This window comes from Chiloscyllium plagiosum, chromosome 14, assembly GCF_004010195.1.
Source record: "Chiloscyllium plagiosum isolate BGI_BamShark_2017 chromosome 14, ASM401019v2, whole genome shotgun sequence".
Classification (NCBI taxonomy): Eukaryota; Metazoa; Chordata; class Chondrichthyes; order Orectolobiformes; family Hemiscylliidae; genus Chiloscyllium; species Chiloscyllium plagiosum.
Window position 1 is genome coordinate 13,725,906 of NC_057723.1, and position 22,559 is coordinate 13,748,464.

The 22,559-nt window shown below is 39.7% G+C and overlaps 1 protein-coding gene and 1 pseudogene across 3 annotated transcripts in view; one reads left to right on the forward strand and one right to left on the reverse strand.

Annotated features, from left to right (window-relative positions):
• Positions 1–22,559, reverse strand: part of rbm27 (RNA binding motif protein 27) — a 146,777-nt gene that overhangs the window by 97,425 nt on the left and 26,793 nt on the right. For all 3 annotated transcript variants that reach the window (XM_043703208.1, XM_043703210.1, XM_043703209.1), the window contains exons 5-8: positions 21,823–22,031; positions 9,994–10,260; positions 8,803–9,057; positions 3,827–3,958 (exon numbers count right to left, since the gene is read on the reverse strand). In XM_043703208.1, the coding sequence (XP_043559143.1) occupies positions 3,827–3,958; positions 8,803–9,057; positions 9,994–10,260; positions 21,823–22,031 (863 nt within the window). The remainder of the gene's footprint in view (positions 1–3,826; positions 3,959–8,802; positions 9,058–9,993; positions 10,261–21,822; positions 22,032–22,559) is intronic.
• On the forward strand, positions 6,063–6,147 carry LOC122557008 (annotated as a pseudogene).

Sequence of the window (22,559 nt, forward strand, 5' to 3'; positions counted from 1 at the left end):
GGTCTGGGAGATGATGGTTTGGTGGTGGGAGGTGGGGTCATGGTCAAGGGGGCAGTAGGAGGAGGTATCTGCGAGCTGGCATTTGGCCTTAGCGGTGTAGAGGTCGGTGCGCCAAACTACTACCGCGCCTCCCTTGTCTGCTGGTTTGGTAGTGAGGTTGGGGTTGCAACGGAGTGAGTGGAGGGCTGCGCGTTCCGAGGGTGAGAGGTTGGAGTGGGTGAGTGGGGTGGGGGAGTTCAGGTGGCGGTTAATATCGCGGCGGCAGTTGGCTATGAAGAGGTCGAGGGCAGGTAGGAGGCCAGCACGGGGTGTCCAGGTGGATGGGGTGTGTTGGAGGCGGGAGAAGGGGTCGTCAGAGGGTGGGCGAGAGTCTTGGTTAAAGAAGTAGGCACGGAGGCGAAGGCGGCGGAAGAATTGTTCGATGTCCACACCAGGTCCTAGCTCCCAGCCCTGCCGAGTTTTCACCATCCCTCCAGACCTACCCCTCTCTGAGGACGAAAGGTCAGTCCTCAGCAGAGGCCTCACCTTCATTCCCCTACGCTCTCGGATTAATGAGTTCAACACGCGGCGTGACATCGAACAATTCTTCCGCCGCCTTCGGTCACCCCTCAGCCTCTGACGCTCCAGGGAAAACAGCCCAAGCCTGTTCAGCCTCTCCCTATACTCAAATCCCCCAACCCTGGCAACATCCTTGTAAATCTTTTCTGAACCCTCTCAAGTTTCACAACATCTTTCCAAATGGAAGGAGACCAAAATTGCATGCAACATTCCAACAGTGGCCTAACCATTGTGCTGTACAGCCGCAACATGACCTCCCAATTCCTGTACTCAATACTCTGACCAATAAACGAAAGCATACCAAATGCCTTCTTCACTATCTTATATACCTGCGACTCCACTTTCAAGGAGCTATGAAACTGCACTCCAAGGTCTCTTTGTTTAGCAACACTCCCTAGGAACTTACCATTAAGTGTATACATCCTGCTAAGATTTGCTTTCCCAAAATGCAGCACCTCGCAGTAATCTGAATTAAGCTCCATCTCCCACTCCTCTGCCCATTGACCCATCTGGGAGAAAGTGAGGACTGCAGATTCTCCTGCTCCTTGGATGCTGCCTGACCTGCTGCACTTTTCCAGCAACACATTTTTCACCATTGGCCCACCTGGTCAAGATCCTGTTGTAATCGGAGGTAACCCTCTTCGCTGTCCACTACACCTCCAATTTTGGTGTAGTGGACTTACTAACTGTACCTCTTATGTTCGCACCCAAATAATTTATGTAAATGACAAAAAGTAGAGGATCCAGCTATAAATAATTTTTTCAGCTTTTGTCTTGCTGTTTTAGAGAGTTGATTAACATAATTTACACAAACCATACACAGCTTTAAAATTAAATACTATCATATTTAAGTAAAAACTGAGCTATTTCTATGATATCAATCACAATGGTGCAAAAGTGAGGGGATAAAATAAACCAAATAAATAAATAAAACGACTATCACTACAGAAAAAGCATGAGTGAAACTTATGGAGTTGAAGATTGAAAAGGTCCACTGGCCCTGATGGGAAACATCCTAGGATATTAAAGTGAGTAGCTAAAAGAAATAATGGATGCACTGGCAGTAATCGTCCAAGAGTCTTTAGATTCCCGAAAAGTCCCAGAGATTTGGAAAACTGCCAATGTAACAGGTTCATTTAAGAAAGGGAAGGAAACAAAAAAAAAAGTTAACTATAGACCAGTCAGCTTAACGCCTAGGATTGGGAAAATGTTAAGAGTTGCTTACAAAAGATGTAATAGCAGAGCTTTTAGAAATACATAATAAGATTAAACAAAGTCAGCACGGCTTCAAAAAGGGAAAATCATGCTGGACAAATTTCCTAGAATTCTTTAAGGTGGTAACAAGCCAAATAGATAAAGGGGAAGCAGAGATACAATTTAGTTGGATTATCAGAAGGAATTTGTTAAGACTGCTTGAGACATTAGATTGCTTAATAATTTAACAGCCCTTGGGGTTGGAGGTAGTATATTAGCATCTGCAGAGGATTGGCGAATGAACAGAAGACAATTAGTTAGGATGAGGGGAACATCTTTTGGATGGTCACCTGTAACTCGTGCAACATGGATTAGTGCTGAACCATAATTATTTACAATATATGATGTGGATGAGGAAAGTTAATGTACTATATGTACATTTGCGAATGACACAAAAAATGGATGGAAAGGTGAGCAGCAAAGATGAGAGAGTCCGTACAGGAATATAAGACAGGTTAAGCTTGTAGGCAAAAACTTGGCAAATGGAATATAAAGTGAGAAAATCTAAGGTTATGCATTTTGGCAAGAAGAAGAGCTGAATATTATTAAAATTATGAAAAACAGCAGACAGCTACAGACAAAGGTATTTAGGATACCTCGTTCATGAAACACAAAAAGTTAGAATCCAACTTCAGCAGGTAATAGGGAAGGCAAATGGAATATTGGCCTTTATTTTAAAGGGAATGGAGTATAAAATTAACTATACAAGACACTAATCAGACCACAGCTGGAACACTGTTAACAGTTTTGGATACCTTTTCCAAGGAAAGGGATACCAGCATTGGAAACAGCCAGAGAAGGTTCAGTAGGTCGATTGCAGGCATGGAACGATTGTCTGATGTGGAGGGGTAGAATACACTGGGCCTGTAATCATTGGAATGGGGGTGGTAGGGGGGCGCTAACTTCATGGAAACACACAAGATTCTTTAGGGATTTGACAAGGCAGATGCAGAAAGGTGTTTCCCCTTGTGGTACAGTGAAGGACCAGAGAGCACAAACTCAAAATAAAGAATTACATATTTAAGGCAGAGTTGAGGGGCAATTCCTTGACTGAAAGGGTAGTGAATCTGTGAAATTATTTAATGCAGAGGGTTGTTGAGGTTAGATAATTAATAATATTGAAAGGCTGGGATAGACAAATTTGTAGTCAGTAAGGGAATCAAGGATTATGGGGAAAAGGCAGGAAACTGGAAGTGAGGACTGTCAGATCAGCCATGATCTCACTGAATGGTGGAGCATACCTGGGTTGCTCCTATGTATAGAGGATGTGGTGCTGGAAAAGCAGAGCAAGTCAGACAGCATCAGAGGAGCAGGAGAGTTGGCATTTCGGACAAAAGCCCTTCATCAGGAATGTTGAAAGGCTTTTGTCCGAAATGTCGACTTTCCTGTTCCTCGGATGCCTGGCCGACCTGCTCTGCTTTTCCAGCACCACACTCTCAACTCTAATCTCTCGCATCGGCAGTCCTCACTTTCGCCTTGTTCCTATGTATTATGATTTTATAAGAAAATCATACTGATTTAACCAAAAGACAGGTATAATTAATATCTAACAGTCTCAAACCATTTTTATTACACTTCACAATGCACAGAATGGTATTAAAAAGCACAAATAATTAAATTCACAACATGTCCACAACCCAATACTCATATCTGGATTCAGGCAGTTCAGGCTAGGTGTTCAAGGAGTACTTGCACAGTTAAAATTTGTTGAATATATTAATGAGGAAAATTTAATCAGTTATAAATTCAGCAAAAGGCATATATAATGTGCGGACACAACAGTGGACGACCTCAAATAAGAAATATTGAACCAAACATAAAACCTTAAAATGACTTAATATTGTAATTCAAGTTAAAATGTATACTTTTGATCAGCTGACACTGACGTTTAGGTTTAAAAAGGCAACATTACTATTAATACAGCAGTATCACCATTTAAAAATATGCTTGAGTAATGGAAACAATCATAAAATGATGTTCATTCTAGCTTATAAATAAGATGATGACTCCTTACATTCTGAAGTCACATATGGTGGATACTGAGGTAAAGGTGGTGGCCTCAATCCTGGAGGTGGCAAGGTAGGTACTGTACTGGTCCCAGAAACTTCAATGCTGTCTACACCACTTTTTGGGATTGGATGTGGTCCTATAAAAGACAACATAAAATATTCAGCATTAGTATCAGCAATTATAACACTATGTAAAAAGGTAGAGACATTTGTTTAGAAATCATTCATAAAGTTGCTTTTGATTGACAACTTTATTTCAAAAGGACCATATTAGCCCTATTCATAACTATTCTCGCAATTCAGCAACAAAGCTTTCAGTGTTTTACATACTTAAGAAAGAGGATCTTTTCTGGGCGACAAAAATAAATTCATCACAGATTTTATGCAGGGATTGAGGAAGTCATATTATAAAAGTCCAATGGTTTCAACTGTTACATATGCAAAGCCTATGTGACTGATACTTTTGTAATAGGTTGGTTTTGTAAATGAGCACCATAGACTACAATGCTAAGTCAGAGATACATTCATTTGAAACGTTTGTTATTTTATCCCACATAATTTCATCATAATTGCACTGGCACCAGTGTACTGCTTTACTTTTACTTTGCTTAATTGTAAACTTTTATGTTTCTGAGCCTTGTTACACCTGGGATCAGAGAAGGGTACTCTGGTTGAATTGGAGTGAAGGATGTCCAATCCTCACTTACATTTTTGTGGAAATCAAAAAGATTGATATACATTTTGCATAATATTTTTGACAACCCCATGACATCCAAACATTATTTAATTTTGCTTCACTGAAGCGATGTCTTTTTGTTCTCTAAAGGCCAAAGATTGTCAAGCTATTTGTGCAAGTCAGCAGAGTGATATTTGTCAAATTGCCTACTTGTTGAAAAGGCTTCAAGATAAATTAGGGCACTACAAATTTAACAAGGTAGGCAAGGGTTTCAAGAATAAAAGTAATAAAATGCACTGGTGCTGTAGTGTAATTAACACTTCTCAGTCAAGGTAAGCCACTGACTGAAGATGCTAAGTCACAGGTGAATGGTTCTGGAGCATACTGTCTTTTTCCATACGGAGACTGAAGTAGCAGGGTCTGCTGCCAAAAAAGCAACTACAAAGGATATATACTTGGAGTTTTACTAGTGGCCATCCTGTAAACTGTAAAACTATCCATTACCAGTTCAATAGTTTTCAATTTGATGAAGAGCTCTGCATGTGTGACAATAAGGTAACTCAGTACAGAAAATGTTAAACCAAATCTCAAGATAGTCCCTGGCCCAAAAGTGGCAATACTCTATATGCTGAAGATCTTAATGTTAGCAGTACCTTACAATAGGGCTTTGGTTTTGGACAAAAGTCACGCTCTGAATAACTGGTATTTCATGTGATGAAAAAGAAATAAAAACTTCAAATCAGCTAAAGTGGTTACTTTTGCTCGTAATTAAAAATGTTACTTCCAGCAGTGTCCCCACAACCATGACATTTCAAAAATGAACACCCATTCAAATGCCCAAGTATGTTGACAAATGAAACATATTGAAGTAACTCTGATTTTTAACTTTAGGTATTGTCATTTTTTGAGGGAGGAATAATGACTATTTGAGAATCACCTTTTAACTAGACAATTCAACTTTTCTATCTCAGCAATCAAACAAACATTCACAAATAGAAATAATGTGGGGAAAAGAAAACTAACAATTATAAGCAATTTAAATGTATTTGACGAGGACACTTAAATAACAATAATAATAATAATAATTCTGAAGAAAACTTGATAACCATTTCGACAAAAGTTGACTGATAATAGCGTCAGCACAGATCTGTTCGGCACAAATCAAACATGAATAACCTGAGGTTTTGTTGAGGTAATGGAAACGATGAATGAGAACAATGCAGTCAATGCAGTGCATGTAGTTTGAAAGGTGGATGATAAAGTATCATAATTGTCATTTTGCAAAATTGAAGCCACTGGAATAATAGCAATAGTGTAGTTCTAAAACTGGCAGACAGATACAAATGATTACGGTTACAATAAATTGGTATTTTTCAGGGCCACTCCAGTTTTTGATACACATTAACAAGTTAGTCATGGGGCAAAATTTCAAAATTTCCAAGTTGCAATAAAACTTCAAAAAGTATAAAGAAGTGAGAAAGATAACATACTGTCGGAGGACAGACTTATGAAACTGATATCTGTGTAACTGATGCTATTTGAAGAAAGAAAGAAACGGGGAGAGACAAGACTAAATTTGGAGCGCTACAGAGATTAGCATGGCCCCTTCACAAGGATGGCATGCAAGTTTGTGAAGAATACCATATTCTGTATCTGAAGTTGACTGCAACTATGGTTGAGGAAAAGATTGCATAAGTTGCCATAAGGGTGCTGAAAGAAGTGAAGATGGCAACAGTGAAGAACAGCTCGGAGAGGAGAGGAGAACAGAAGAGAGAAGTCCAAGAAAGAAAGTTATGCCATGTAGATCTACAAAGTGTTGAAGCAGGTTCATCACGATACTGGCATTTCCTCCAAGGTCATGAACATTCATGAACTCATTTGTCAATAATATTTTACAGCCATCGCGGGCGAGGCTTGCCACCGAGCCCATTACAACAATCGTAGCACCATCAGCTCCTGAAATTCAGACTGCCATGTGCCAGTTGCTGCCCTGAGAGCTGGCCAAGCATTCCACGTCGGAGGGAACAAAGATGGTGACTAAGTACACCAGCACCAAGTGAAAAACCACATGGAACTGGAAATAAAATTACAAATTTAGAATTCGGGCGGCAAGAGATGGGGCGGGAAGGGAGCGGCATAAAACGGAGACCTAGGAGAATTTGTGCACGAGTCTCAAAAGGTCATAGGACAAAATTAACAAAACAGTTATAATGCCTATAGAATCCTGGGCTTTATTAAAGTAGCCAGGTGATTGTTCAACACTTACAAAATACAAGTTCAACCTCAGACAGAACATTGCTTCTGATCTTAGCACTTTCGGAAGGAAGTTGAGATTTGAGAGGTAGTATGAAAATATTACCAGATTGGTCCCAGCAATGAAGGACTGCATCAACATGGATAGCATGGAGAAATTGGGATTTTCTTAAAGCAAAGACTACCAGGAAATTTGATAAAGATCTGCAACATCAAAGGATTTGAATACAGCAAAGAAAGAAACTATTTCCAGTGGCTGAAGGATTTATAACAAAGAGGCATAGATTTAAGGCTATTGGCAAAATAACCAGAGGCACCAGAAAAATACTTTTTGTGAAATGCTTGGTGAAGGTGTGGAATCTACTAACCATCTGGAGGGTGGAAACAGATCTGGTGGTAGCTTTCATGAAGAAAAGAGATTCTTAACAGATGGAAAGAAATGCAGGAAATGCTTCAGAGTGAGGCTAATTTGAATTTTTTTTTCCAAAGAGCATCTGGTTCTTCCAAACTCAATGGAATGAATGAGCTCTTTCTTTGCTCCATGACTATTCCACAAAACAAGGGGATGACAATTATAACATACAGAACAGGCTGGTTTTCAAGCAAAATCTTTTCTCTTGGGAAATCATATCTTAGCATGTCATAGACATTAAATGATAATATACCATTAGAGGCAAATCCCAAGTTACTACAGCAATTAAAAATATACAGCTTCTTCAAAAGTAATTCTAAAAGGTACTCATGATTCTACTGGGAACTCCTGAACTACAAAATTTAATACAACAACTCACTAAGCATATTGGAGATGTTCTTTCTTTGGTTGAGAAGCTTTTACCTATTCACTCAGCTATCACTTTTTTAATCCGATTTTTTATAACCTTTTGTACAACATTGCAAATCATCATGGAATGCTAAGTTAACCATCAAATTAACCTTACAAGGCATCCTCAGTTATTGTACCTTCCTTACTTTTCCAAAAAATAATCCCAGTTCTCCCATCATTAAGTCTATTTCAGTTCAGTGGTAAAAATGATTTAAGATTGCATTACTCAGGGGTGTTTAAATCAACCATGCACATTAAAATGAAACCTGCTTCTTCAGAAAGATTTTAATATTGAAAAAAATACAATGTGGCATGCACTAGACTCAGAATACTATAATACTGACCTCTGAATCTCAGCATCCTGACAGTGTGGAAACAGGCCATTTGGCCCAGTGAGTATGCACCAACCCTCTGTACAGCATCCCACCCAGACTCATCCCCTTACCCAGGGCCTGTAACATTGCATTTCCCCATGTCTAACCCACCTGGCCTGCACATCCCTGGCCACTACAGGGCAAGTTAGCATTGTCAATCCACCTAACTTACACATCTTTAGATTGTGGGAGGAAACCAAAGCACCCAGAGGAAGCCCATGCAGGTAGGGAGAGAATGTGCAAACTCCACACAGATAGACAGTCATCCAATGGTGGTATCAAATTTGGGTCCCTGCCATTGAGGCTGCAGCGCTAACTACTGAGCCACCGTGCCACCCCAATGTCAGGCTATTTTTGTGATTAATCCCATAATTTCCTCTGTAATGACTGCATGTTGCACACCTTTTCACCAGGCTTTGTCCGTAGGCTCACTGAAGATGCTACCTAGTATGGTGACGAAACGGCTGAAAATGAACCTTCCAGGTAAGCGAGCAAACCTACATCCAGAACCACAACCTGAGCCACAAATCCTCTCAAAACTCACTAACACCTTTTCAACTTTTAAAACACAATTGCATTAACATTACGTGGTGCTATCCTCACTTATGAAGAATATTAGATGTATGTCCATGTTTCTTCGTTAACATTCAGTGTTCAGTGATTTTCTCACAACTGAAACATAATGCTAATTCACAGGAGTGAAATTAAATAGTCGCTACAAGGTCAAAAGACTTACATTAAATGAATGTTAGTTATTATTGAAGAACAATCAAAAGCTTACATTGAATTAATCAAAGTTTACTAAATACAAATATGTTTAACTCAGTGTTTTACAAAAAAGAATGATGTACTTGCCAGATACAGGATGGATGCCAGGAGGTGGTGGCTGTCCAGGTGGCGGTAATGGGGGTAACCTCAAATTAGGAGGGAGACCTGGTAAGGGTGGAGGTAAGTGATGCCCTGGTGGAGGCAACTGATGAGCTGGGGGAGGTAAGCCTGGAGGTGGCGGCGGAAAAGGAATCATTCCAGGAAGAGTCACATCTTCCACTATTAGTGGATCGTTCCCATGGTCAAAAAGGCAGAGGTCACCACGCATGCAGAAACCTTTCTCTGAAAATAAGACATGAACTTCAGTGCAATGTTTTCTGCAAATTATTTCTAACATATCAATCGGACTTGGACACAAAAGGGATTCTACTGGTTGTGTGAAGAAAAAGGAAGTAATGTTTTTCAGCAATCACCTTACTGTAGTACTACACATGCATTGCACAGAGTAAATACTCATAGGTCCATAACCACAAACAGCTGACACATTTATTTTCAACAAACAAGACACTAAAAATATTTTGAGACATCTATAGTACTTTCAGATTAGTGATGATTTCCAAAATCTGTCCTGCACTTTTGACAACCAGCCCAGCGGGCATGCATGATGCTGGACATGGCATAACAATGTGTTTCAGTCCGCAAAGCCTTAAAGCAAGCCTAATAAACAAATCATACACCAGGGAAAACCCATTAAATTCTACCTGAAAAGCACTGATTTTGATCCATTTTTATTACATAGAATTATACAGATATCCTGCACCTTAGGCCCTACCAGTCTAAGCCAGTGTTTACCCTCCATGTCAGACTCCTCCCAACTATCCTCATACAAACCTATTTTACCCTTCTAATCCCTGATCCCTCATATGAATGGCTAATCATCTCCTTGTATTCATTTATTCACTTAAACGTGTTGCCCAGTTGTCACTTCCATTCTAGTCACTCTTGGGGTAAAGAAGTTTCTTCTGAAATTCTTGATGTCTCTCTTACATTGATATCCTCTGTGTGTTCTTTGTCCCAACTGGAAATATTCTCAATGCACCCACACCATCTTCATAAATATCATATTACCCTTGAGCATTCTTATATTAAACCTAAGTTTTCTATGCGACCATTTCAATGCAGGTTATCTTGACAATATTCACACACTTCAAAATGCAACAGTTGGATATGAGTTCACGCAAAACCTTTTTGCTAAAGAAAGCTGTGCATGCTTCTTACCATCATAGTCTCTGCATCGTCGCTTTGGGGCTGCATTTCTACCAAAGGAATTTGTGCCCGTGTGATTGTTATAGAAATTAGACCAGCTCTCTGTAGTGTTGTCAGGATGGTGGGCAGGAGCTACCACAGTTACTGCACTAGGAGCAGCGTGTGCTCCAGAAAAATATTGTTCAGTTGAACTGTTCGATGTTGTGCAACTTGGAACATATATGTTCTCCGAGCCCTCATTTCTTTCCAACTCAAACTTGGATCTGTCTTTATGTTGCTCTGTTCATTTGAGAGAGAGAGAAGAAAAAATCTAAGCAAATATTGTTTGCAAGCTTTGTGTAATTTTCAAAATAAGATTCAATACCAGTATGTACAAATCAATATGTGACAAAGTTTTTACCAATCAGAGTCCAATTGCCAACCAACAAGCAAACTCCTCATACAGTACGCTAGGTTTCCCTTTACTTTGATATTTCTTGTGAATTGTCCTGATAAGTGCAAGATGAAAAGCTTTTTTTTCAGCAATACTTAAAATTACTTATAAAATCAACACTCGAGTCAAACTTCTCCTTCAAAATTATGTATGCAGTCCTATGAAAGGCTGACTGCCATTTATATTGGTTTTAAAATCCAACAACTATATGGAATGTAGCATTTATTTTAAAAATCTTGGAATATACTACCAACAGGCATATCCAACTGTCTTCAACAGAAAACAGCACACTGGGTTTTGCAATAGCAAGGATGCCACCTTCATTAAAATTTGCAGTTCATTAAATTGCTTCTGGTGCACTAAATTAAGAAATGGGATTTAGCTTTAACTCTTGGCAAAACAAGAAGTTAGCAATTATCTTAAAGTCATTTTTCAATTATTATTCTTTGTTCAGCACTTAATCTAAGCATCTAGAATCCATGTTATGATTTGCTTTAATGCTAAGTTTTGGTGTCAAAACATCCACCAAACTTCAAAATGAAACTGATTCTGATTCAGTATTTGGTAAACGGAAACAATTTTTTTTACACAGTCAGTCTCATAGTAACCATTCATAGCTATAAATATTCCATTGACAATTACAATTTAAACTTTTTGCTTAAATTCTTTCATTATTTTCCTCCAAATCTGGGCTTCAAACCTAGGAATTCCCGCCAACGTTCACAAATACAGAAAATTCGACTTTCTTCATGAAAGACGAGTTTTATTTGCAAAGTTTTGTCAGTTCTGGTATCGTCCATCGTTTCAAAAATACAGTCACTTTCTAAGCGGAGCATACCACCTAATGTTCTGGTTGAGAAATTATGAAGCCATAGCAAATACAGCTGAGATATTTTAATTCTGACGGCTAGGGACATGATCCAAAATCCAGAGGGACCATGCTGTTCCCTTGCAATACAGTGCTTAAAGTCTCAACATTAACAGAAGAATCCCCTCATAAACACTGACGTAACTTTCTTGATAGCATGATGTGCTTTGACTTGTAATGTTATCAACTTACATATTTAACAACAAAAATTTTACAAATGCATCTGAGAAGATTAGGCATGACTGATCCTTTTCAATACTTAGCCACTTTGTAAGAATTATACAGTATCAGCTATAGAGATATTCTATTTCCATTCCGTGACTGTTCAAAGGCAGGTTCTTGGTTCATTTTCTGCTGGTGCTTCATCCCGAGGTATCAAATTAAGTGCCTATAAATAGAACAGTCTGAACTATTTCCAACCTTCAATACCTGATGGATTCAATCATCAGCATGAATTCTGATGCAGAAAACAGCGACAGGTGTGAGATAGGATAAATACTCAAATCCTTCATCTCTGATTGTGTTTAGCATAAACAGCTGTCCGCTGTAAAAAAATTATTTTGAAGGAACTGTTTCTTTAAAAGCAATATTCAGTCACTAAATGGTATCTTACTTAACTGTTCTTTGTGCATTGGATAATAGTAGATGGTTTCAAATGTAGGAAACGTCAGCTCTGTTGTGTTGAAAACCACACAAACATGAGACCGTGCATGTGCGTGTGTGGGCGTGCATGTGTCTGTATGAGACAGAGCACACCTGGGTGGGGGCTGGAGTTAGACAGCATGAGAGAGGCATATAGACAAATGGAGGGGAATGAGAGAGAGAGCGAGCACGTACAAGTGAGACAGTGAGCGTGAGAGGGAAGATGGGCGGGGCATGAGAGAGAGGAGGGGGAAGACAGAGAGAGCGAGGTGGAAAACAGAGCGGGAGGAGGGGTACTAATATTGCAACTATGAAATTATGACTTACAATTGCATTATATAAATTACTGAGATTAAACTGAAGAAACATATACCAACAAAAGTGCTATGATCCAGTCTTGATGTAAAATTTACAATTCTAAGAAAATTCAAAGTCACGAGCTGCAAAATAAATAAATAATTAGATGGTGCATTACATGGCCTCCGAGAAATGTTTTGCAGCCAATGAAGTAATTTTGAATGGAGCTCCTGTCGTAATTTAGGGAACAAAGCAGCCAATTTATAAACACACAAAATTCTACAAACCACTAATGTAATAATGATCAGATGACACTGTTTTGGTGATAATGTTTGAGGGATCAATATCAGTCAGGACATTAAGGAAACTCTCTTATTCTTTAAATATTGGCTTGAGAGTTTTTGCATCAAAAGAGCAGGTATGGTTTCAGTTTAATATTTCATTCAAAATATGTTAAAAGGTACAGAATCTTCTAACTCAAGAGGTTGGATGATCCTATTACCTGAGCTGAGCTAAAACTGATATTATAGTAGGTACTATGAATCTGATTTCTAGCCTCTTTAAAAAAAAATCAAATCTTGCTGTCACTATCATGTGTTATGATACATAGCACAGATCATAGACATGCAATGATTCATCCAGGGTGAAGCACATACAACCATTAACATAAATGGTAGAAAAATTCATGAACTTGATCCAAATGGTAATTTGGCATAAAGATTTAAGAGGTGACAAGTCAGCACAGGTGAATTAGGTGAAAGTACAGAAACTGATAAAATCTTACAACCAGAAAAGACGCATGATCCACTGAATCTTTCTACGTGCTATCAAAGCAGTGACAAATGATATGTTTATACCCAAGATACTTGCTCTACTCTGTCCAGAAGATATCCAACTACTTTTTAGCCATGTTATTTTCTACAATATTCTAAAACCAACCATTCATTTAACAAAATAATCAAATGATCTGCCCAAATTTTTGCCTCTCCAACTTCCCAAATCAATATGCAGTACTCCTAAATATTGCTCAATATTCTTCAGCCTTATAATTTGGATGACTCCAACACCTTGTCCGTCAATTTTCTCTTGTAATAACAGTTCCAGCTGAATCAATTCTCATAAAAACGTTTTACTCTCTAGATCACTATCTGCTGTGAGGGCTCTTCTTTACATCATTTGTAGGTGCAGACTGATCAATGGTAAGATATCCTTTAATTTGTACTATTCCTTAATTTGCACGCAAATATCCTAAGCACTTTCAACAGGAACCACAGAAGTTTCATTTCATGTTCAATTCCTTTCTTGATACACCTCAGTCAATATTTTCGTGATCAATGATATAATTTCACTCTTATTATATCTTTGATTACAACTTCTTAAGCAACTGTATTAAAGTGCATCTGCATAGTTCTAAAACTTGTTCCCACCTTCTATCATATGAGCCAAACTAGTTGTGTGTTCACATTCGTGTTTCCAAATCCCTCCATCATTTGACATCCTTGTTGGCTCTTCAAGCCCACAATCCTTCAAAATTTCTGCTATCCTCCAATTCTGCACTCTGTCTTGCACTTGCCTGATTTAGTCACTCCATCTTTGATTGCACGTCTTCACTGTCACAGCATGGGTCTCTGGCAACTGCACACTTTTTCAGATTGGCTACGTAAAATTGAAGAATACTGAACAACCAAACAGAATCCCACAACTCCATTCAACACAGCCTTCCACCGAGAACATTCGATATTCTATAGCTCAGACAAAACTCAAACCATGCCAGCAAATTGGCATCTGTTAGTCATAGAGCCATATAGCCATATGGCACAGAAACAGACCCTTTGGTCCAACCAATCTATGCCAAACATAATGCCAAACTTAACCAGTGCTACTTGCCTGTGCTTGGCCCAAACCTCTCCAAACAGTTCTTATTCATATATTTATCTAAATGTCTTTTAAAATTGAAACTGTACCCATATCCACAACTCTCTCTGGAGTTCATTCCATACAGTAATCACTTATGTAAAAAAAAAAGTTGCCCCTCAATGTCTTCTTAAATCTCTCATGTGCCCCCAGTCTTAACCACCCCCACCCTCGGGAAAAGACACCAGCCATTCACATTATCTATACCCCACATGATTTTATAAATCTCTAAGGTCACCCCTCACCCTCCTACACAACAGTGAAAAAAGAAGTCCCAGTGTATTCAGCCTCTCCTTGTAACACAAACCCTCCATTCCTGGCAACATCCTGATAAACCACTTCTCTACCCTGTCTAGCTTAATTATATTCTTACTGTAATAGGGCAACCAGAAGTGGACATAGTACTACAGGAGAGGCCTCACCAACATCTTGCACAATCTCAATCTACCATCTCAACCACTTTACTCCAATGTCTGAGCAATGAAGGCAGGCATGTTAAATGCCTTTTTAACCACCTGATAAGTGACACAAACTTCAAAGAATTATGTACCTGAACCCCAAGGCCCTACTTTAAATTGTATAAGTTCCACCTTTGCTTGTTTTACCAAAATGCAATATCTTGCATTTATCTAAATTAAACTCCATCTGCCAGACTTCAGCCAATTGATCCAACTGATCAAGATCTCCTTGTAATCACAGATAGCCCTCTTCACTGTCCACTATATCACTGACTTTGGAATCATCCAGAAACTTACTAACTGTGCCTTCTATATTCTCATCTAAATCATTTATATAAATGACAACCAAAAGGAATACCACTGGTCGCAGGCCTGCAGTCTGAAAAACAAACCTGCACCATCACTCTGCCTCCTGCCATTAAGCCAATTTTGTAACCAATTGGCAAGCTCATGCTGAATCCCATTTAATCTAGTTTTTCTCATTAGTCTACTATGCGGAACCTTATCAAAGGTTTGACTAAAGTCCAAGCAAACAATGTCTACCACTCTGCTTGCATTAATGTTCTTGGTTACTTCCTCAAACAGGTTTGTGAGACTTGATTTCTCTCACACAAAACCATGCTGACTATCCTGAATCAGTCCTTACCTCTTCAAATGCATTTAAATCCTAGCTTTCAGAATCACTTCCATCAACTTACCCATCATTGAAGTTAGACTCAGACTCAGAGGTCTATAGTTCCTAGGCTTCTCCTTACTTCCCTTCATAAACAAAGGTACAACATTAGCCATTCTCCAGTCATTCAACACTTCACCCATAGTTATAGGTGATACAAATATTTGAGAGAGAGGCCCTGCAATTTCCTCCCCAACTTCCCTCAACATCCTGGGACACACTAGATCATGTCCTGGAAATTTACAGAAGAACCTCAATTATCCAAATGACATAGGCGTAAAGAATTTTGTTTGGATAATCGAATGTTCAGATAATCGAATGCCGGACAGCAGAGTTTAGCCAAACATTGGGATCTTGCAATCTTGTCCGGATAATTGAATGCCACATAATTGAGGTTCCTTTGTATTCACCTTTATATTTTCCAAGGCTTCCAGTACTTTCTCTTCTGCAATGTCAATTATTTTCAAAACAATATTTGTTTCTTCGAGTTCTCTGGGCACCATTTCTTTCTTCACAGTAAAAACTGACAAGAAATATTCATTTAATACCTCTCCCATCTCCTCAGGTTCAACACAAAGATGACCTCGCTGATCTTTAAGGGGCTCTGTACTCTCTCAAGTTGCTCTTAATGTACAGTACCTGTAAAATCCATTTGGATTATCTTTAACCTTATTTGCCAAGGTTATCTCACATCCTTTCTTTGCCTTCCTGACCTCCCTCTTAAGAATGCCCCTACACTCTTTATATTGTTCAAGTGATTCATGTGAACCTCACTGTTTATATCTAATATATAATTAGTTTTCATTCTTGACCAGAATTTCAATATCTTTTTTCATCCATTGTTCTATAATCCTACCAGCCTTTATCTTTCACTCTAACAGAAACATAATGACTGAACTCTTGTTCACGCAGTTTTGAAAGCCCCTTACTTATGACACACTCCTTTACCTGCAAACAGTCTCCTTCAATCAACTTTTGAAAGTTCTTGCCTCATACCATTCAAATTTGCCTTACTCTAATTAAAAACTTTTAGTTTTTAACGAAAGGCTTATCATTTTCATAACTATTTTAAAATAAATCAAACTGTGATCACTTGACCCAAAGCATCCCCCTTCAGTCACTTGCCCTGACTCATTACCCAAGACAAGGTCAAGCTTGCTCCTTCTCAAGTAGGAATATTTACATATTACAACTAAAGTTCCATGTCAAAGCTCATAAAACTACAAAAAAATTAAAGCAAATTATATCTAAAATGCCACCTATGTTATATTATCTAGATACAAAATTCTATTAAATTGTTCTGGAATGACTTTCGTATTGTAATTCCATGATTGCTTTGATCATTGCATCATCATGTTGTGGTGTTCCAGACTGATTTAACCACTAGTTTTTAGATCAGAGTGGTGCTGGAAAAGCACAGCAGGTCAAGCAGCATCTGAGGAACAGGAAAATCGATGTTTCGGGCAAAAGCCCTTCATCAGGAATAGAGGCAGGAAGCCTCCAGGGTGGAAAGATAAACAGGGGGGCTGCTGGGGAGAAGGTAGCAAAGAGTACAATAGAGTACAATAGGTGAATGGGGTGGGGTGGGGATGGAGGTGATAGGTCAGAGGGGAGGGTGGAGTGGAGGTTGGGAAGGGAGATTGGCAGATAGGACAGCTCATGAGGATGATGCTGAGCTGGAAGGTTGGAACTGGGGTAAGGTGGGGGGAGGGGAAATGAGGAAACTGGTGAAATCCACATTGATGCCCTGGGGTTGAAGTGTTCCGAGGCGGCAGATGAGGCATTCTTCCTCCAGGCGTCGGGTGGTGAGGGAGCGGTGGTAGAGCGGGCCCAGGACCTGCATGTCCTTGGCAGAGTGGGAGGGGGAGTTGAAATGTTGGGCCAATAATTTTTAGGGCCTGAGCACCGTCTCCCATGTCCTTACCCCAATTCTCTACGTCTTGTCATTACATGGGCGGGTACAACAACTATCCCATTGTCAGCTAGTACCAGTTTCAATCAGCAGCTATTCATTCCTCCAGACTGACATTACCCATTCTTTTGCCCAACAGTTGTTTTGACTCTCTGGGCTTCATAACCACCTATCATTTACTCCAGCAAGCCTTCCTTCTTAAAAAAAGTTTCTAAAATTCAGCTGAAACCTACTGCATTAACTGGTGACTTCAGATTTCGAGGAGGATATAAAGTTCGACTTGACAGTAAACAACCGACGTCCAAAGATTTCTGAATGTCTCATATTCATTGTTTGAAACGATTTATTGAGCTGGCAAGTTACAACTCTTATTTATTCTTAACCGTGTCTGTTTGAGAGAGGGTGGGGTTATACAGCAATAGAGAAGTACAGTACGGAAACAGACCCTTTGGTCCAATTCGTCCATGCCAACCAGATAGCCTAAATTAATCATGCCCCACTTACCAGCATTTGGCCCATATCCCTTAAAACCCTTCCTATTCATATACCCATCCAGATGCCTTTTAACTGCTGTAATTGTACCAGCCTCCACCACTTCCTCTGGCAGCTCATTCCATACATGCACCACCCTCTGCATGAAAATGTTGCCCCTGAGGTCCCTTTTAAATCTTTCCCCTCTCACCTTAAACCTATGCCCTTTCATTTTGGACTCCCCTACCTGGGAAAAAGACCTTGACTATTCACTCTATCCATGCCCCTCATGATTTTAAAAACCTCTGTAAGGTCATCCTTCCACTCCAAAGATAATAGCTCCAGACTATTCAGCCTTTCCCTGTAGCTCAAAACCTCCGACCCTGGCAACATGCTTGTAAATATTTTCTGAACCCTTTTTAAGGGTCACAACATCTTTCCTATTGCAGCAGATCAGAATTAAATGCAGTATTCCAAAAGTGATCTAATCGATGTCCTGTACAGCCACATGACTTCCCAACTGCTATACTCAATGCACTGACCAATAAAGGCAAGCGTACCAAATGCCTTCTTCACTACCCTGACTACCTCTGACTCAACTTTCAAGTAACTATGAACCATGATCAAAGAAGATTGGGCTTAGACGTTAGGTAGTAATTGCTGTTTATCTGTGTTCTTCTGAAGTACATTATTCATGATAAAGTGTTCATTTTTGTTTACGGTTTAAACTTGATGCCTGTTATTCTTAAAATCTGATGGAGGAGCAACTGAGCAATTTTGAAGGTTACTGAAAGCTTTACTTTCACTGTGTGCGATAGTGGGGCTGATTTCATTTGGCTTGCTATCTGTATATTTGAACAACAGCAAATGATCTGGGGAATACACCAGCAGATGAGATGAAAGGAAAAAAAAGGTCATTTTACTTTTCAACAGCAGATGAGATGAAAGGAAAAAAAAAGGTCATTTTACTTTTCAACTGACCAAGCAATTGACCCACAAGCTTTTCAGCTAACTAGGTATGAATCTCTGTTGTTGGCAGACAGAAGGTTCTTGTCATCGACAACCAGTCAACTATTCTACGTACCAATCAAGTACTTGTGGCCAGCCGAATCATCCTTTGCACACACCCTCTGGATCCAGCTCATCTGTCGTGCTTCTCTCACTGTTTCAACAAGCATCTTTGTAAATAGCACGAATAACGTGTGCCAGTAACTTACTTTTAAAAAATAATCCCTTCAACAATACCTGGATTTTAAAATTTCACATGTCAGTTCTCAGTCAAAAATACTGAAAAAAAAAGAGCTTGCTGCCTTTTCAGTTACTTATGGCGATATATTTCCACGAGGCTGTAAATTTTCTTGAAAAGAAAGGTCAATTATTACATAAAAGAAGAAATAAAAACCAAGCTATTGTTGGGGAGATTTCACTGGGGTGTTTAATGTAGGGCTAGGGAGAAGAAATAAAAACCAAGCTATCTAGGAATACAATACAGTTGTAAACATCTTAAAACACATAGAAAAACAAACTTTCAAGCTGTTGCGCAACACTATCCATTACAGAAATGCAATCCAGAGAGATTACTTGCATCTCATTAGTTTGTATTCTACTTAACTGACGTATGACAATGCCTTTGCCAGATTTGTCGACATGAACCTTTACATATATCTTTGTCAGCTTCTAAAAACCTGCAGATTTAGGGAGATACTGACTTCTCAGAGAGGGAAAGACTCAGAGACGGAGTGGCAGAGAGAGTCATACAGCATAGAAACAGGCCGTTTAGTCCAACTCATCTGTGCCAATCAGGTGTCCCAAACTATACTACTTGCCTGCACTTGGTCCATATTCGACTAAATCTTTCCTATTAATGTACCTGTTCAAATCTATTTTAAATGTTCTAATTGTACTTGCATTTACCACTTCCTCAGGCAGTTCATTCCATTTATGAATCACCCTCTGTTGGGAAAAAAGTTGCCCTCAGGTTTAAAACGGACCTTTCTCCTCTCACCTTAAAAGTACGTCCCTTAGTTTAGAACTCCCCCAGCCCAGATAAAAAACCTTTGCTGTTCACCCTATCAATGCCCCTCATGATATTGTAAATCTCTCTAAGGCAGAGAGAGAGGATGGCAACCTGTAACTAAGGAAGTGCCACAGGGATGCCACGAAACAAAAACTTGACCGAGGAATGTAACATGTGAAAATGAGGTTAAGCACTTTGGCAGGCAAAAGGGGAGCCAAATCGTATTTAAATTAACAAAGACAACAGAACAGAGGGACTTCAGAGTTCTTAATCACAAAAAGCTAGCATCCAGGTTCAGCAGATAATAGAGAAGGCAAGTGGAATGCTGGCCTTCATTTCAAAAGGAATGGTGTCGAAAAGTAGCGAGGTTTTGCTAAAACTATACGTGGCACTAGTCAGACCACAGCTGGCAAACTGTGAACAGTTTTCTGCCCCTTATCTAAGGTGAGATATACTGATTTTGGAGGCAGCATAGGAAAGGTTCACTTGGATGGCATTAGTATGGAGGGACTTTAGTTGAGTAGGTAGGGAGTCTATTTGCAGTTTAGAAGAATAAGAGGCAACCTTATTGAAGAACGCAAGATTTGTAGGGTGCTTGACAGGGTAGATGCAGTGTTTCCTCTTGTGGAGGAAATCAAAGACCAAAGAGCATAATCTCAGACTAAAGGAACACACATTTAAGACAAATATTAGAAGTATCTTCTTCTCTCAAGAGGGTAGAGAACGTATGGGATTCTTTACCATAGAGACTGTCGACATTAGGGTGAGAAGTATACTCAAGGGGTGATATAATACAGGACACACAGGAAGACAGCTAACGATCCGCATCCACGAACATCAACTAGCCACGAAACGACACGACCAGCTATCCCTAGTAGCCACACACGCAGACGACAAGCAACATGAATTTGACTGGGACAACACTACCATTATAGGGCAAGCGAAACAAAGAACAGCCAGGGAATTCCTAGAATCATGGCACTCATCCACAAACTCCATCAACAAACACATCGACCTGGACCCAATATACCGGCCACTACAGCGGACAGCTGAAACTGACAACCGGAAGCAGCAGGGACAGGCCACTATAAATGCCGGAGGAAACACCACAGAAGCGCTTCACAGGAGGCTCCCAAGCACTGAGGATGTCACCTAGACAGGGGACGAAACTTTTGCAACAAGCAGCTCGGCGAACAGAACCACAGCGGGTGATATAATAGGTTTTTAATTAGTAAGTGATTCAAAAAGTTAAAGATAAAAGGCAGAAAACTGGAGATGATTATCAGATCAGCCATGATCTCACTGAACAACAGAGCAGATTTGATGGGCTGAATAGCCTAATTCTCTCCTATGTCCAATGGTCTTATGGCTTTCTGACACCTATTGCATTGGGTCGCTTATCAAGAAAGACTCTGACTATAAATGAAACCTTCATTAAAAGTCAACAATACCCAAATGCCACTATTTTGAAATTCAACACGAAATGCACGTGTCACCACTGTATTTCCCTAACATGTTCCATCAGCCAGTCTTGCATGATTTAATTCTAAAACTTTCCAGATCTAAAATACTCTCATATCTGCTTTAAAACACTCCCAAAATGAAAAGGCAATTGCAAGTTGAATGAACGATGGTGTTTAATCCTACCATAATGCATCGTTCACTCTATCACTCCTTCTCCTTTACCAGATGTTTGCGCAAAATGATGGATGAGATGAGGTTTATGGTGTAAATTCCAGAGCTTTGGACCTGTGCATCTTAGACCAATATTCTTCAATTAAGTTTTTATTTACCATTCATAGTGCCTCCTATTTTGGCTCTGACTCAATCTTTATCTGATTTTGCTGCTTTGAAGTACTTTGAGATACTTTCCTGAGTAAAATGGTGCTAACAAAATGCAAATTGATATTGTCACCAATCCAAATGAAGATCTGTCCAGCACCAAAATGAGGTCAGTCAGAGTGGAGGAAAATCCAGAATTCAACAGACCATATGACTGAATGATTATGTATCAACGTGAACAATAATTGAATTACTCATCCCTGTGTTTTTCCAGATACTTTTAACCCAAAATGTAACATGTTAAACAAGAAACATCATTTAGAACTGAAGTCAAAAATGTCAAACCTATATGTTTTATAAGCATTCTTACTTACCTCTACTTGTGCTGTTGCTGCGCCCAAGATCTCGAGTCCTGTCTCGACTGCGACTGCGACTTCGACTTGCACTCTTTGTTGGACTATGGCTATAGCTCCTGCCCCTACGGCGATCATACCGCTCTCGATAAAGATCTCTGGGGTGAGGGTGAGGATATCTTTCAAAGTCCCTACGCCGTCGTTCTTCACGTTTTTTCTCATCACGAGTTCTGACAAATTGAAAGAACTCATCACACTTGTGTTGCAATAAGGTTAGTCTTTCAGTTTACAATGAGTAAAAAATCCAATCCAACCTTGTGTTCAACTAACGCTAATGACATATGGAAAAATATAATTCTGTGGGCAGAACGTGAGGAAGTCAATCAAAAGTAACAGGGGGAACCTCACAGTTAACAATCTAGGGACCGGCATTTGAGTCACATCCATATTAACATCGGGACAAAAAGATTCGTGGGCGGCACGGTGGCACAGTTGTAAGCACTGTTGCCTCACAGCGCCAGAGACCCGGGTTCAATTCCCGCCTCAGGCGACTGACTGTGTGGAGTTTGCACATTCTCCCCGTGTCTGCGTGGGTTTCCTCCGGGTGCTCCGGTTTCCTCCCACAATCCAAAAAATGTGCAGGTTAGGCAAGTTGGCCATGCTAAATTGCCCGTAGTGTTCGGTGAAGGGGTAAATGTAGGGGAGTGGGTCTGGGTGGGTTACGCTTCGGCGGGTCGGTGTGGACTTGTTGGGCCGAA